Source organism: Acinonyx jubatus, chromosome B2 (assembly GCF_027475565.1).
Source record: "Acinonyx jubatus isolate Ajub_Pintada_27869175 chromosome B2, VMU_Ajub_asm_v1.0, whole genome shotgun sequence".
Classification (NCBI taxonomy): Eukaryota; Metazoa; Chordata; class Mammalia; order Carnivora; family Felidae; genus Acinonyx; species Acinonyx jubatus.
In genome coordinates, this window is record NC_069385.1 from 141,817,386 (window position 1) to 141,834,870 (window position 17,485).

The 17,485-nt window shown below is 48.2% G+C and overlaps 1 protein-coding gene across 1 annotated transcript; it reads left to right on the plus strand.

Annotated features, from left to right (window-relative positions):
* The first annotated feature begins 9,675 nt into the window (after positions 1–9,675).
* Positions 9,676–15,742, plus strand: SOX4 (SRY-box transcription factor 4). Its single transcript, XM_027040406.2, has one exon. The coding sequence runs from the start codon at positions 11,471–11,473 to the stop codon at positions 12,902–12,904; it is 1,434 nt and encodes a 477-aa protein (XP_026896207.1). The 5' UTR covers positions 9,676–11,470; the 3' UTR covers positions 12,905–15,742.
* The last annotated feature ends 1,743 nt before the right edge of the window (positions 15,743–17,485 follow it).

Below are 17,485 nucleotides of genomic sequence, written 5' to 3' on the forward strand. Positions count from 1 at the left end.
TTTAAAAAGGGTGGTTAATGAAGAATATCCTTTAATTACATGGTAGGAGCTTCCTTAGGAATATTTTTTTTCATTTTACCCTTGAGGCATATACATGAAAAGGAAAATATATCGATCTTGAGCTATGCTATATCATACCTTAAAGTAATTTTAGTGATGCAGTCTAGCATATTAACATAAGGGACTTTCCAGTCTTAAAAAATTAAAGCTATGTATTTAAAGAGGGCAGCAAATTTTAACCTTAAATCTTCCTTTTCTCATCTATCATACCATACCCTTTAGCTAAGAAAACTACTTTCAAACCTCCCCTTCTCAAAGTGATCTTCCCTTCTCCCCAACCTCTCCCACCCACGTTAAACCCTACCTGAACCTACTAGAAAAGCTATTGTAAAGAACTGCTCTATAAGCTAGTGTTGCTTAATAGTGCCTCAATACAATTCTTCAGTAATCTACATTCTTTTTTTTTTTAATTTTTTTTACATTTATTTCTTTTTGAGAGACAGAGAGAGACAGAGCATAAGTGGGGAAGGGGCAGAGAGAGAGAAGGAGACACAGAATCCGAAGCAGGCTCCAGGCTCCGAGCTGTCAGCACAGAGCCTGACGCAGGGCTCGAACCCACAAACCACGAGATCATGACCTGAGCCGAGGTCAGACGCTCAACTGACTGAGCCACCCAGGCACCCCGAGTAGTCTACATTGTAATTAGAAAAATATATATTATAATATAAAGGGATAAATCCTACTTATGAAAGTGTTACTATCATGTATTGGTTGGAATGGTAAGATATCAGAAGGCAAGATTGAAAATCTCCATTTTCCATCAAAATACTTTTTTGGGTGGCTACGTATTCAATCTATACATAAAGGTCATCCTTGGGTAAAGTCATCTCTCTTGGGCAGAACTTGGTAAGTGTCTGTGATGGTTAATTCTATATGTCAACCTGACTGGGCCCCAAGGTGCCCAGATAATTGGTCAAACAATTCTGGGTATTTCTGTGGGGGTGTTTGGGATGAGGTTAATATTGAAATTGATAAAATGAATAAAGTAGATCACCTTCTGTCATGTGGATGGGCCTCATGCAATCAGTTGAAAGCCTGAATAGAACAAAAAGGCTGAGTTTCCCCCAAGTAAGCGAGAATGTCTCCTGCCCGACTGCCCACGAGCTGGGACACTGGTTTTTTCCCCTGCCTTAGGATTCCGACTAAAACATCAGCTTTTCCTTGGTCTTGAGCCTCTTGGCTTTTGAAACTGGAGCCACACTATCAGCTGTCCCGGGTGTCCAGCTAACTCACTGCAAATCTTGGAACTCGTCAGCTTCCATAATAGATCTAGATATACCGATGTATAGATGCAGATGTAGATATAGATCTTCCGTTGGTTCTGTTTCTCTGGAGAAACACTATCCCATGGCATTAGAATTACACCCTGCGTTGTGAACACCCTACTCTTCCAGGGTCTGCAGATTGGATGCTTATCTCACCCCCGACAACTGACTGAAAGAAATGTATAAGCGGAAGAAATAGCAAAAAAGCCAAGCGAAGCTAAAGAAGCAAATTAGTGAAGGCTTAATGTGGTTGCTTGGTTTAGTGACCAAAAGGAAATAAATGTTGAGGCGATAGCCAACAATGAAGACAAATGAGACCAGGAAGAAGAAAAAAGAAAGAAGTGTAAAGGGAAGAGATAGGCGGGAAAGGCCACAGACAGCAGGAATGACAGAGATGAAAAATGACAGTGCTGGTGAGCAGCAAGCCTCCTGAGGGGAGAAAGAATTTCAGGAATATCTGGAAAAAGGCAAAGAAACACCATTTGCAACTAGTGTAGATAAGATGTCTAGAGTTAGTGAAGTCTAACTAACCCCTATATCTACAGGAGGCATTGATGAGTATATGGATTAAATTCATAATGGAGACCTGAAGTCATTTAAAAAAAGATAACCATAGGGGCGCCTGGTGGGCTCAGTCGCAAGAGCATGCAACTCTTGATCTCAGGATTTGTGAGTTCAAGCCCCATGTTGGGTGTCGAGATTACTAAAAAAAATAAACTTTAAAATGGGTATAAGAGGGGCACCTGGGTGGCTCAGTTAAGTGTCTGATTCTTGGTTTCAGCTCACATCATGATCTGTCTCATGGTTCGTGAGTTCAAGGCATGAGTAGGGCTCTGTACTGACAGCCCAGGGCCTGCTTGGGATTCTCTCTCTCTCTCTCTCTCTCTCTCTCTCTCCCCCCCCCCCCCGTCTCTCTCTGCCCCTCTCCTGCTTGTTCTCTGTCTCTAAATAAATAAGTAAACTTAAAAAAACAACAACAACAAGTTCATAGATACAAAGATACACAGAATAGATTGGGGGGGAGGGTTGAGTGAAGGGGGTCAAAAGGTACGAACTTCGATTTATAAATAAGTCATGGAGATCTAACGTACAGCATAGTGACTATAGTTAATAATACTGTATTGCATATTGGACATTAAAAGGAGTAAATCCTAGAAGTTTTCATCACAAGGTAAAAATAGGTGTGGCGACAGATGTCAACAAGACACTGTAGTGATCATTTTGCAACATATACAAATATCAAATCATTATGCTGTACACCTGAAACTAATATGTTATATGTCAATTATACCTCCATTAAAAAATAATAAACATCATGTCTTTCAAAAAAAAAAAAAAAGCAAACAGATAGCCTTCTTGGGTGGATTTGTATTTTGGCATCTATCACGTGGTGTTGTGTTAGTTCTACTTTGTCCTCTATTACTGCATAACAAACCACCCAAAACATAGTGGTTTAAAACAACGATTTATTATCCTCCTAAGTCTGTGGGTTTGTCAATCTGAGTGATTCTTCTGTGGGATTCATCTGGGATCACTCATGTGTCTGCAGTCATCTGACAACCCCACTGAAGTCCAAGATAGCCTCGGTCACATGTCTGGAACACCAGCACTGGCAAGGCGTTTCTGTTCTCCCCATAGGGCCTTTCAACCTCCAGTTAAGTTGGACTAGATTCTTCCCAACACAAAGCTCCCTTAGTCTCAAGTGCACAAATCCCAATATGGAGGCCCTTATCAAGGCCTTGCGTGGGTCATGCTTGCCAGTGTCCCATTGGCCCAAGCAGGTCACATGACCAAATCCAGAGTCGGTCGGGGAAGGCCCACATAAAGGCAACAGTATCAGGTTGATTTATTATACGAATGTACCAACATCCAGGATAAACTTAAGAATTTAGGAAATCAATAGCATTCCCATTACTTAATACTTGCCTGATGTCCACAGTCCATAATTCACATGTGAGTAGTAGTACTCCCTAGGGAGAATTTTATACATTTTAGATATTTTGAGTGTGCTAGTGAAATATAGCCAGAAAATGAACATTTGAAATGTATATTGTTTTATTATGAACTATGTACCTTGTTATATTGTAGTCTGACCATTATGTTGATTTTTATAAAAATATCAGGAGCAAGTAGGTTTTATTATCCATGAGTTTTCTTTCAGAATAGTAAAGTTACATTACAAAATACTTAGACGAGGCAGTGTTGGGGGCCCATATTTGTGAAACGTACGAGTTCAGCTTGACTGTTTAACGACGAGCCTTCAGTTATTTTCAAACCCTGCTAGCTAGCCAGATTAAGTGTCACTAAATTATTTTTTTCAATAGGTATTGGTAATTTTTATTTCTGTTTTGAGACTAGGACAGAAAACATAGTGGGGGGGGGGGAATCTCTTGTTTCAGGAAGCAGTGCAAAAATCACAAAACTGTCAAACCTTGCTTTGCCAGACTCTCCCCTTCTCCAAGACCCCCAAACCGTCTCAACCTCCCTCCTTGGCACGGTGAATTTACTTCTAGATTGTTGTTCGAATTGTGAACTTATTATACAACAATACCAGCTCGCGGGTATAACACAACAGATGGTGCAGCTCCCGAGCCCAGCAGCTGGAAGGGACCCGGGCTGCACTTGGCACACAGTAGGGGCACCATAAACGTTGATTGACTGAGTTCATCGCGGCGGTTGACGCGGAGCCCCCCCCCCCCCCCCCCCCCCCGTCACCAGGCAGTATCCTTATCTCTCTCCAAGCCCACACCCCTGGCCCGAGAGGCGGTGAGCTCGGAGCAGATGGCGACTCCCGGGTGCCAGGTGTGCGGCGCGTACGGCTCGGGACCGGGCACTGAGTGCTTTGGTCCCGGCCCCACCCGACCCCTCCCGTCCCACGAGCTCCCCCACCGCCGCGGTCTGCGGCACACGTGCTGTCGGGCGGGAGCGGGACCCCGGGAGGGGAGGGCCGGGAACAAGGAGATCGGTGCCTGGCGGAGCCCGTGCGTCCCGCTCCCACTGCCCGCCACGCGCCCCCACCCCTCCTCCGACCCGCGTCACTTGGCCGCCCGTGCTGTCTCCGAGCCTTCCCACCTCCCCGCTTTGCAATCAAGCGCCTTTCTTCCTCCCCCTCCTCTCTTCTTATCTGACATTTGCTCGCTCGTCTCTGCCCACTCCCCAGCGGCTCTCCCTCTCTGGCAGACGCGCCCTAGCCCGCCCTCGCACAACCTCCAATCGCAGGTCAGCTGGTTTGCTAACGTTGGCCGAGGGTTGCTCTCTGCTTTAAGCGTTTTTCCATGAGTGAAATCGGCCGCTTTCCCCACCGGGCTCCTGCTGTAATTGCTTCTTCTACTGGGCTGTTGGGGGTGGGGATCCCGTGGGTGCGCTCCCGTCCACACCGCACGCTAGGGTTCCTGGGATAGTTTCGGGGTACCCGGGAGCGAGGAGGTAGCCCCTCCGCCCCCCACGACGCTTACTCTTAGGCCGGGCTACCGCGGGTGCCCTGCGAATCCGAGGGGGACAAAGCGAGCCGAGCCCCTGCTGCTTCCCGGTCACCGCGCCTGGGGCGCAGCCTCCACCAGCTACCCGCCCGCCAGAAGCTCCCTCCTCCCTGACCTGAAACCGGGAACTGAATCCCTGGGGGTTTCGGGTGCCCCCGGGCGAGGGCGCCTCTGCCGCGCCGGGGACTCCCCACCCCGCTCCCGCCTTTCCCGCACCCGCGAGGGGCGAGGGAGGGCACTGAGGCACTCCCGCCCCTGCGAAGGCCCGGGGGCTCGGGGAAACGCTTGAGGATTGGGGTGCAACCAACTGTTCCCCCTCCCGCCCCCACACACGCACGCCCCTCGCCGTCCGGCGCTTTCCTCGCCTAGCCCGCCGCGTGCGCGCGCGCGCCCCTCTCGGGCGCCCCGAAAGACCCGGCGGCTGCGAGCTCCACGGGGCCTCAGCCCGCAGGGACCCGGGCGGGGGGTCCGCGCGTCGCCCGCCGGCCCCAGCGTGGGCTCCCGACGCAGCGCGCGCACAGAGCACGTCGGCGTGCAGAGCGGAGGTCGTGGGCCGCGAGGTTGGGGGGGGGGTGGCTGTCGGTTCCGGTCAGCGACGGAACTGGGCGGCACCGCCGAGGGCCTGGCCGGCTCGGGGGCTGGGGGCGGGGGAACCCCCCTCCCCGCTGCCCCGGCCAGTCACAACTTCAAAGGAGGGCCGGGAGCGCGCGCGCGAGGAGGGGGGCGTCTTCCCTCGGGCCGCGTGTGCGCGCGCGCGCGTCTTCGGCTCCTTCCCCGGTCGTAGAGCCTCCACGGAAGACGGGCGTTAAAACGCTGCTGACAGGACCGCCTGAAACATGTTTACAGTAGGAGAGACTGTCCTCCAAAAGCACCGCCTGAGTCCATTCCAGTCTATTTGTTCCCTGTAACTAACCGAAAGGCGAGGCGCGGCCGCGGAAGGAGGCTGGGCACCACGACCGGTCGCCCCGGCCTCGCCGAGCTGCGCGCCGCCGAGCGCGGCGTCCCGGCCCGCGGGAAACCATGTTTTAAGGAGGCGGGGTGGCCTCTGCGCGCCCTTAAGTACTGCGCGCCGTTCCTCCGAAGCCGCTGTCCAAAACGGAGAGCGGCCGGCGGGGACGCTGCGTTCGGACCCGTGCCGCTGCAGCAGGATGATGCGGGGGCACGGATCATGTCCCGGGTTCAGTTACCGTGTCCAAACGCGAGGCCAGCCCCGGCTTCCCCGGTCTCCGCGAGCATCTGACAAGTGGACGCGAGGAGGCGGTGGGCGGCCTTAAGTCTTGACTTATGGGGGGAAAATCATCTGAATTCGCCGACACACCCTAGTAACCGCTGATCGTTTAAACTGCTACCTAAGGCAGGCAGAGTAGTGGATGGAGAATGATAGGGGTGCGGGAGGAGGAGGGGGAGGAGGAGAGGAGGGGACGAAGAAAGAAGTCTGACCATCCCCACGTTTTCCCACGTCTGCTCGCGGGCGCAGGGAGGCTCAGCGCTGCCACCTGGCGGCCGCTCCTCCCCGGGTTGGGAGCCCGCTGGCCGCCGAGCACTCCCAGACTCCGGTGGGTGTGCCCGGCCTGGGCCTCGCCGAAAGCAGCAGCAGCTCGAATTCATGCTTCAGAATTCATACTCCAGCGGCCCAGGCAAACGCTCGTTTTCTGCTTGTCCTCGTGAGACGACGGAAAGGGAAGGAAAGGAAAAGTGACTTGGTATGGCCATCGAGTGCTTGCTTAATCCCACCAGGCGCTACTCGCTGGTGAGGAGGGGTGAGAAAGTGGTAAAAAAAATTATTAGAGATTCTTACCTCTTAGCTTATTCTGGGAGTAAAATAAATCATGGATTTCATTTTGCCCCAGACTCCCTATTTTGCTCTTTTGTAAATATGAGTTACTTCCATGTTATGTTTTCAATACAAACCCTGAAAGGGAAGTCCGGTTCTCATACAACTTCATGAAGTGGAAGTTGTAATTTGTCTACTTGATTGAGAAGTAAATCAGCCTCCGTTGGAGGGTTCTTTTCCCTCGAGTGTGCAACAGAAAACGCTGGGCCTTTCAGTTGGCAAAGTCCAATGACATCAGATTTCCCAGGGCTGCTCCCGGCCCGCTAAAGTAACAAACACGGGGGTTCCCCACCCCCTTTCCTTCATTTGAACTGAACACTTGTCAGACCAGCTCCCACAGTCACGGTTTCTATAACCAACGCAAGGCAAAAATCTTGCAAATCAGTGCAAATCCAGGAGATTTGTTAAAGTAATTTCCCTTCAGTTCCCCCCCCCCCGCCCTGTCCCCCACCGCCCCCGCACCACGCCATAAGCATATAATGAGCAGTGAGATGGAATCTTATTTCCATCTATACCCCATCCCATTTTATGGATGTGAGATTCTATGTTGTACAGGTATGTGAGAGCAGAAGAAATGAATTAGCAGATATTACATCTCAAATAGAATTCCATTATTTAATGGAAAAGATAATTTACCTTCATTCAAAATTTGAATCATCTAACATCATTGCTAACAGAGACAATTCGTTTATTATTCTAAAATAGGGTGGGGCTTTTGTTTGGTTTTGCTTTTTGCAAAATTGTCTTGGTTTACTGTTAATATGGCTTAAAGAGTAGCATTAAGAATTCCTTCATGTGCTGCAAAGCCAGCAGAGGGATCACTGAGTACGGATTTACAAGGGGCCACCAAATATTTGGTATTTGGGGAAAAAACATCAGTAATGTCGAACTGGTTACAAAGCATATGAAGTTAGGTAATGAGAACACAGAGGTCTCTTCTCGTTACTTGGTATTGAGAGGCCCGATACATTCCAGCATGCACGTGGTGAGAAAGAGGACTTTAATAAAAGCCATTTGTCAAATGTTTTCTTCCATTTGAAAAGAAATAGTGGCATAGAAGAACAAACCTACTTTAGAGGTCTCAGCATTCATATATACTATAATCATGTTATAAAGCCAATGGAAATTACGAATACCTTAGTTCTTCAGTTCTAAGAACGTGTTCTTTTTGTTTTCAACATCTCTAAGATATCTTACCACTGAGGGGATGTCACAGCTTCACTGGCAATTTTTCTTCCTTAGTTGCATGTAACAGTGGCGTGTCTTAAAAGCTACTGGATTTGTTAAAATAAAGAAAATACATCTCACAATACAAATAGGCCAGTGGCTATCTTTTTAGTATATACTTTTAAAAACCTGTGTGTAAGTAATGCACCTGGCTGGCTGAGTCCATGGAGCCCACAACTCTTGACCTCGGGTTGTAAGTTTGAGACCCACGTTGGACGTAAAGATTGCTTAAACATAAAAATCTTAAATTGTTTTAATTTTAAAATGTTTAAAAATTAAAAACCCATGTGTTTTCAGCATAAACAAAATTACTAGGCCCACTTTGATTAAGTCCCACTTTCCCCCATACTTTTCAGTGGTGGGAGCAGAAATGGTTTCAGAAATGTAATCAATTATATTGCCAGTCGTCTTGACTGAATGATCACAAACTAGCTATGCTCTCAAATCATTAGTTGGTATAAATCCCAAAATAAATGTATTTATTCTCTTTTTTTATTCTAGTGAAGATACTAATTTTATACATAAATTACATGTATAAAATACATATACCTGTATATATTTGTGTACATACATGTATACAACTGTATGTATACTCTTAAGAGGTAATTTTTATGTCAGAGTATAACATTTAGGATTGCTGGGGTTTTTGAGTGTGCATACCAAAGAAAAGAAAACGCCTGATTAAACACCCAACTTTGTTATATGCAAAAAAAAAAAAAAGGTTTTTTTTTTTTTAAGATTTGTTCCCCCTTCTAAAACAAAAAAAATATAACTTGGGTAGGTAGTGGCCAAGAATGAGTTGCTTTTACTCATAAAACATTCTTGCTTGGGTTGATCCTTGAAGATCCAGTCAGATGTCTCCAAAGGGTGTTATTTACAGTAAAATTCTAAATCTGACAACCCGGGCCTCTCGCCAGCTACATACTTTAAAAGTTTGACAAGATAAATAGAAATCTGCTGCCTCCCACTAGTCTGATCTGAATCAAAAGCTGACTTAATTACGTTGGGTTGGCCCTACCTAACCACCTATCCCTGGCCTGTAGAAAAACAGTTTAAGGAAAGACCAATTTTTACTTGAACCCTAATTTTCACACCTTGTGGTAGAGATCATTTTTGTGGCCAAATAAACATATATTCTGATCACCCTTGTACCTTTCGTCTGCCACACTCTCCACAATAGTCTTCACTTTCTTTTAAAATGATTAAGACAACAGGATGATTGCCACTATTGTCCTTGTATGGGTCACATACATACTCTGATTGCTTTTCAAGTCAGTGACCATCCTCAGTGTGCCTGGCTGGCTCAGTCCGTGATCTGAGTTCAAGCCTCACCGTGGGTGTGGAGACTACTTTAAAAAAAATCAGTGAGCATCCACAATTTTAGTCTCTTGAACAACAAAATGCTGCCTCTATTAGAAGGAGTATCTCTGGCATTGAATTACCAAGAGAAGGATAATAACATTCACTGGGGGCTTACAATGCATCAAACTCATTGAAACCTCACAACAACCTTATATGAAGTAGCTCCTAGTGTTCCCATATCACAGATGAGGAAGACTGAGACTTAATCATATGCCCAGAGTACAAAACCAAGTAAGAAGGACTAGCATCTAGGTCTAACATAAATCCAGAGGCTCCACTGTCTTCTGCCACCAGTTACCACCTCCTTCTTTCCCTTTGCCTTGGCCTTTTAGCTCCATTTGATTCAAGTAGCATAGAAGCAACGTAGGAAGAATATTTAAGAGGAAAAATATATATAAGAAAGAACCCTTCTTAAAGGGGCAGGGTGGGGGGGGGGGAGAAGGGAGGAGAGTGAAGCAACCTTGAATTTTGAAAATGTGGGAAACAAATATTGAGAAAGTAAATCGATTCCAATCCTTTACTCAACATTATCATCCTATACAAAACTCTATGGAAATTCTGCCATTAAGTATGGAACACTGCCTAATGTGTACCAGTGGAGAGCTCCTCTGTTTGGGCTATCTAGGATTTACAGGGGGGTTTAAATCGTTAAATAACCATAGTTAACCCCTGTTTGGTTAAGAGAGCAAGCAGTTGTTGCAAAAATTCCTCTCCTGTGCCTTCCACAAACAGAACAAAAATTGCTCTGAAGGGATTTACACAATACATCAACATCTGTGCTGTATCTAGAGTTGTTAAAATAATTGTGATGACAGGTGTCTAGGTACCACTTTCTTAATGGTTTTCAATATCCATTGATTTATTGTTGTGGCTTTCCTTCCCCCTTTTACATCCTTGGCTTTATGAAGGATCCGAGGAACAGATTTTGCACGAGAGGCTGATTCTTTATTCCAGTACTGAAAAGAACTAATAAAAATAATCACTTGGCTTTTAAGCAGAAAGCTTCCATTTACAGTATTTCACCCTTACTCCCCCCCCCCCCCCGCCACACACACACACTTCCAAGCCCCTTGTTATCTAACATAATGGTTAGAATACATTTCCGTCTCTCCCCTTAATAATTTCATGCATTAACATCCTCTTTACACACCACACACACACACACACACGCACACACACACAGAGCAAAAGGAAAAAAAGGCAGCAGAAATCTCAGCTGTACTTCTAGCCCTTTTAAAAAGTTTGCTCTGTAAATTGGAATGAGGTCAGATTTGGAGCTTCTCATTGCACGCGGAGATTATTATTGCATCGGGTTCCAAGCCAATGGGAAGCCCGGGGGAGGGGCTTGGCACGAGGAAGCGTTGGTTACAGCGGCTGATTGGCCGTGGCCAAGACTGTGAAAGGATAAAGAGGCGCGAGGCGGAATTGGGGTCTGCTCTAAGCTGCAGCAAGAGAAACTGTGTGAGGGGAAGAGGCCTGTTTCGCTCCCGGGTCTCTAGTTCTTGCACGCTCTTTAAGAGTCTGCATTAGAGGAACTCTGCCATTACCAGCTCCCTTCTTGCAGAAGGGAGGGGGAAACATACATTTATTCATGCCAGTCTGTTGCACGAAGGCTTTTTGGCTTCCTACCTTGCAACAAAATAATTGCACAAACTCCTTAGTGCCGATTCCGCCCACAGAGAGTCCTGGAGCCAGAGTCTTTTTTGCTTTGCATTGTAGGAAAGGGACTAAGTGATAGAGACTATGTCGCTTTCCTGAGCTCCTGAGAGAGCGCTCGTGAACTGGAACCAACTGCTTCAGGGGAAGAAAAAAAAAAAAAAAAAAAAAAGACTTGCCTGGGAGGCGGCGAGAAACTTGCACTGGAAGCTTCAGCAACCAGCATTCAAGAAACTCCTCTCCACTTTAGCACGGTCTCCAGACTCAGAGCCGAGAGACAGAGCAAACTGCGGCGCGGTGAGAGAGAGAGAGAAAGCGAGAGCCAGAAGGAGAGGGAGGGAGAGACTCTCCAGCCTGGGAACTATAACTCCTCTGCAAGAGGCAGACTACTCCTTCCCCGCATCTTTGGGAGACTTTTCTCTCTTCGCCCAACGCCGCCCCGGCGAGGAGTGGAGGGGCCCGCACGGCCGCCGCGCGCGTTCTCCCGCTCGGCGTGTGCTTGGCCCGGGGAGCCGGGAGGGCCCGGCGATCGCGCCGCGGCCGCCGCGAGGGTGTGAGCGCGCGTGGGCGCCCGCCGAGCCGGGGCCATGGTGCAGCAAACCAACAACGCCGAGAACACGGAAGCGCTGCTGGCGGGCGAGAGCTCGGACTCGGGCGCCGGCCTCGAGCTGGGCATCGCCTCCTCCCCCACGCCCGGCTCCACCGCCTCCACGGGCGGCAAGGCCGACGACCCGAGCTGGTGCAAGACGCCGAGCGGGCACATCAAGCGACCCATGAACGCCTTCATGGTGTGGTCGCAGATCGAGCGGCGCAAGATCATGGAGCAGTCGCCCGACATGCACAACGCCGAGATCTCCAAGCGGCTGGGCAAACGCTGGAAGCTGCTCAAAGACAGCGACAAGATCCCTTTCATTCGGGAGGCGGAGCGGCTGCGCCTCAAGCACATGGCTGACTACCCCGACTACAAGTACCGGCCCAGGAAGAAGGTGAAGTCCGGCAACGCCAACTCCAGCGCCTCGGCCGCCGCCTCCTCCAAGCCGGGGGAGAAGGGAGACAAGGTCGGTGGCGGGGGCGGCCACGGGGGCGGCGGCGGCGGCGGCGGGAGCGGCAACGCGGGGGGAGGAGGCGGCGGCGCGAGCGGCGGCGGCGCCAACTCCAAACCCGCGCAGAAAAAGAGCTGCGGCTCCAAAGTGGCGGGCGGCGCGGGCGGCGGGGTCAGCAAGCCGCACGCCAAGCTCATCCTGGCGGGCGGCGGCGGCGGCGGGAAGGCGGCGGCCGCGGGCGCCTCCTCCTCCTTCGCGGCCGAGCAGGCGGGGGCCGCTGCCCTGCTGCCCCTGGGCGCCGCCGCGGCCGCCGCCGACCACCACTCGCTGTACAAGGCGCGGACTCCCAGCGCGGCCGCCTCGGCCTCCGCGGCCGCCTCCGCCGCGCCGGGCCTGGCGGCCCCGGGCAAGCACCTGGCCGACAAGAAGGTGAAGCGCGTCTACCTGTTCGGAGGCCTGGGCGCGTCCTCGTCGCCCGCGGGCGGCGTGGGCGCGGGCGCCGACCCCAGCGACCCCCTGGGCCTGTACGAGGAGGGGGGCGCGGGCTGCTCGCCCGACGGGCCGAGCCTGAGCGGCCGCAGCAGCGCCGCGTCGTCGCCGGCCGCCGGCCGCTCGCCCGCCGACCACCGCAGCTACGCCAGCCTGCGCGCCGCCTCGCCCGCCCCGTCCAGCGCGCCGTCGCACGCGTCCTCGTCGGCCTCGTCCCACTCGTCGTCGTCCTCGTCGTCGGGCTCCTCGTCCTCCGACGACGAGTTCGAAGACGACCTGCTCGACCTGAACCCCAGCTCAAACTTTGAGAGCATGTCCCTGGGCAGCTTCAGCTCGTCGTCGGCGCTGGACCGGGACCTGGATTTTAACTTCGAGCCCGGCTCCGGCTCGCACTTCGAGTTCCCGGACTACTGCACGCCCGAGGTGAGCGAGATGATCTCGGGAGACTGGCTGGAGTCCAGCATCTCCAACCTGGTCTTCACCTACTGAGAGGGGGGCGCGCGCGGGCCGGGAGCAGAGGGCCGGGTTGGGGGGGGGGGGGAGAGGAAAACAAAGAGAGAGCGAGAGAAATGGACAGAGGAAGAGTTGGAAGAGAAAAGGGAAAATTGGAAAAAAAAAAAAAAAGGAAAAGATTTAAAAAAAAAAAAAGCGAGCAGGGCCGGCTTGGGCCGCGTCGCGGTCGCGGGAGAAAGCGCGGCGGCGTTTTGGGGACCCGCGCTCCCATCCCCCAGCTGCCCGGCCGCGGGGACGCGGAGGAGGCGGCGGGGAGACGGGGTGGGGGGGCGACCTTTTATTGTTCTTGATGTTGTTGTTGATGGCAAAAAAGCTACTTGGAGTTTCCTCCCCTTTGCCCTAAGAGACACCCCCACACACACCCCCCACTTCCAACGAGCTTCCGGACTTGTCTGCTGCTCCCCCAGCAAGAAGCCGACTTGATAGTTTTTTCTAGAGACTGAAGGAATCTCGTCCCTTTCTCATCGCCCCCTTGCTGTTTTTGCTTTATTTTATCTCATTTCTTGATCGAGAGAGGAGGGGGAAAAAACAACAACAAAAAAAAAAAAAAAGAAAGAAAAGAAAAGAAAGAAACCCAACGCGCCCCTGGGGATTTAGTTCTCAGCACCCCCGCCACCCCCCGCCCCCTGAAGAAGACAGAAGGCTCCGGGCGTGGAATTGGACCGAAGGCTGATCTTTTGGGGGGTCGCGCAGGCTCGAGACGCGCCGGGACTGAGAGACTCCACGCTGGCGGATTCCCATTTTGCTGGGTTTTGCCTCCTTTTTTACTTTTCCCTTTCTTTCTTCTTTCCTTCCTTCCTTTTTTTTTTTTTTTTTTTTCCTTGCCCCCTCCCGCAGCCGGAGGAGGAGGTGATGCGGAGAGCCCGGTGGGGAGCCCGGCGAGGGGCGCGGGGCGGGACGCGGGGGTGGGGGGCTGCGGAGGAACTGGGACGGGTGTGCACGCTCGGGGAGCAAGCAGGTGGCGCGTCCCGGCGGCCCCCGCCCCGCGCCATCCCCGCAATCAGAGAGGTGAGACTGGGCGGCCCGCGGGCGTGCAGGAGCGCGGACTGTTTGATGTGGTACCGGGGGGCCGTGGAGGGGCGAGTGGTTTCGGGCGGGGGGAAAAAAAAAGAGGTTTTTTTCTTCTCTTAATCGGAATCGTGATGGTGTTGGATTATTTCACTGGTGGGGTTAATATAGCATGTTATCCTGTCTATCTTTTAAAGATTTCTGTATAAGACTGTTGAGCAGTTTTTAAAATAGTGTAGGATAATATAAAAAGCAGATAGATGGCGCTATGTTTGATTCCTACAACAAAATTATCACCAGCTTTTTTTCATTCTTAACTCTTTAAAGGATTCAAACGCAACTCAAATCTGTGCTGGACTTTAAGAAAGAAAGAAAAAAAAACCACAATTCAGGACCAAATTTTTTCTCAGTGTGTATGTGTTTATTCCTTATAGGTGTAAATGAGAAGACGTGTTTTTTTCCCTCACCGATGCTTCATCCTCGTATTTTTTTTTTCCTTGTAAATGTAATCAGATGCCATTTTATATGTGGACGTATTTATACTGGCCAAACATTTTTCTTTTCTTATTTTGTCCCTTTTTTACTTTAACCTTTACGTTTGCTTTCTTTTTTTTACTTCCTTTCTTCCTTCCTTTTTTTTTTTTTTGCTTTTGTTTTTGTTGGATTTTTTGGTTTTTGGTTTTTTTTTGTTTTGTTTTTTTTTTTTTTGTTTTTGGTAGTTTGTTGTTACCCACGCCATTTTACGTCTCCTTCACTGAAGGGCTAGAGTTTTAACTTTTAATTTTTTATATTTAAATGTAGACTTTTGACACTTTTAAAAAACAAAAAAAGACAAGAGAGATGAAAACGTTTGATTATTTTCTCAGTGTATTTTTGTAAAAAATATATAAAGGGGGTGTTAATCGGTGTAAATCGCTGTTTGGATTTCCTGATTTTATAATAGGGCGGCTGGTTAATATCTCACACAGTTTAAAGAATCAGCCCCTAATTTCTCCATGTTTACACTTCAATCTGCAGGCTTCTTAAAGTGACAGTATCCCTTATCCTGCCACCAGTGTCCACCCTTTGACCCCAGTCTTATAAAAAAGGGTGGGGGGGGGAAGAATTAGCCAAACACTGTACGCTTTTCAGAAAAAACAAAATTTTTAAAATAAAAACTGTTCTGTCCAGAGGCTTTAAAACTGGTGCATTTACAGCAAAAAGGGATCCTGTAGCTTTAACTTGTAAACCACATCTTTTTTGCACTTTTTTTATAAGCAAAAACGTGCCGTTTAAACCACTGGATCTATCTAAATGCCGATTTGAGTTCGCGACACTATGTACTGCGTTTTTCATTCTTGTATTTGACTATTTAATCCTTTCTACTTGTCGCTAAATATAATTGTTTTAGTCTTATGGCATGATGATAGCATATGTGTTCAGGTTTATAGCTGTTGTGTTTAAAGATTGAAAAAAGTGGAAAACATCTTTGTACATTTAAGTCTGTATTATAATAAGCAAAAAGATTGTGTGTATGTATGTTTAATATAACATGACAGGCACTAGGACGTCTGCCTTTTTGAGGCAGTTCCGTTAAGGGTTTTTGTTTTTAAACTTTTTTTTTGCCATCCATCCTGTGCAATATGCCGTGTAGAATATTTGTCTTAAAATTCAAGGCCACAAAAACAATGTTTTGGGGGAAAAAGAAAGAAAAAATCATGCCAGCTAATCATGTCAAGTTCACTGCCTGTCAGATTGTTGATATATACCTTCTGTAAATAACTTTTTTTGAGAAGGAAATAAAATCAGCTGGAACTGAACCCTAAATCTCGACTTTTGTCATTATTATTAGACCCAAAGCCTCTAAGATTGGGAGGGCCCTCATCTGCCTTAGCTGTGAAACAAGTAAGTTCTCCCAGGACTGCCTGTTCAATGCGATCTTACTGAGGAATAAGAAGTTCCTCTTGGCCAGATTTGGCAGGCCCTGACCGTGAAATGACGGCGTCCGCTGAATACGTGTCAACTCTGCACGCTTTCTAGGAATTTTCTGATTTTTACATTTAAATAAATGCCGTTTGTCTTGAAATTTTAAAAGGAGGGGGAAGGGCGATGTGGACAGAATCCTTTACAGACAAAAACTGGCCGGCTGCTCTTTTTTTTTTTTTTTTTTTTTTTTTTTCCTCTAAGCCTTCTGTTCCTAAAGCTGCTTTATCCGTGACTTACCCCCAGCTCGCTAACCTTCCAGCAGTGGCTAGAATTGTTTTCCACAGATTAAGAACACACGAGCCTGTGAAATGATCACCCTGTTGTGGAGGAGGAAGCCATCAGTGATTTTGAAATGGAAAGGTATCCGTTTTTTGCCTAGAAGCAGAAAGGTTCGTGTGGTGCTAAAAAGTCTCCATTTTGTGCCATGCCCATTTTGTGGGTTATTAATGTAAGTGAAATGCAACAATAGAGATGAACTGGAGAAGTTGGCTTCCTGAAGGCCGAAGGGAAACCCAACCCCCACTCTGGATCTGTGAATAGCACGCTTTCACCTAGTGGAGATTTATACTTTTTATATGCGTCTGGCACAGCAGTATTACTGAGACCTGTGTGCAGGGGGGGTGGGGGGGTGGGGGAGAAAACAGGCCCATTAGTGCTGGCTTGGAAGCTGCATCTTGCTAAGTAGCACTGTTTCCTGTTTACTTTGAGAGTTAACTGTTGCCATTAACTAACAAAACCTGTCCTTACTTCCAAACGTTGGTTGATTAAAAATGTGTGCTGTGTGTGTTTTCTAGTTTTCTAGCCCTGGAGAGGTGGAGTTAATACGCAGAAATGTTTGGAAGTAACCCTTTCAGCCATCAGGATGGCTTGTACGTAAAGCAATATCCTTCATCCTAGAAGAAGAGGCTTTTGGAGGCTAGTCCAAAACGTGCACATTTTGTTGTTCAGTGAAGAGCAGGCAATCTCTACCTCCAAAATAGTGTAACTGTTGTGTTTCGATATAATTTCACCTTTTCAAGATGATTACAGATTCCAGTTTCCAATTTTTTTTTTTGCATTTTTCCAATAGAGTTGTTTTCGTTGCATTTGTATACTGAAACTGAGATCTCATTTTTTTTAAAGAAGACCTTAAGACCATATGGCATCTTAAGTCTCTTCAAAAACCTTTGCAGGAGGAGGGGGGGCTCCTTTTATAAAGTGCTTAAATTTAATTTTTGTTCATTGTAGTTATGATGATTGTTTAGTTTTTTCAGATCCAAAGTATCAAAACCTTGACATAAATGAAGCCTATATGATGCACTTTTTTTACATTTTATTTTGTAGGGTTCTCCTAGAACTATATATTTTTCCTGTATTTTCCATGTGAGGGCATATGCTTTAAATGTTTTCTTTAAGAATTTTGGTAATGTTCCTTTAAAAATGAAAGCTTAAGTGTGTGTCCTTCTTAGCAGGTGATAGAATAAGGTGTAAGAAACATGTTTGTACTTTAAGCAGTTTTCATTCGTAAGGATAGTAAGGATACTAACGTGTTGGATGGTACAAGGCATAAAAAACCTGAGAAACCAAACAGTTTAGTATGGCTTT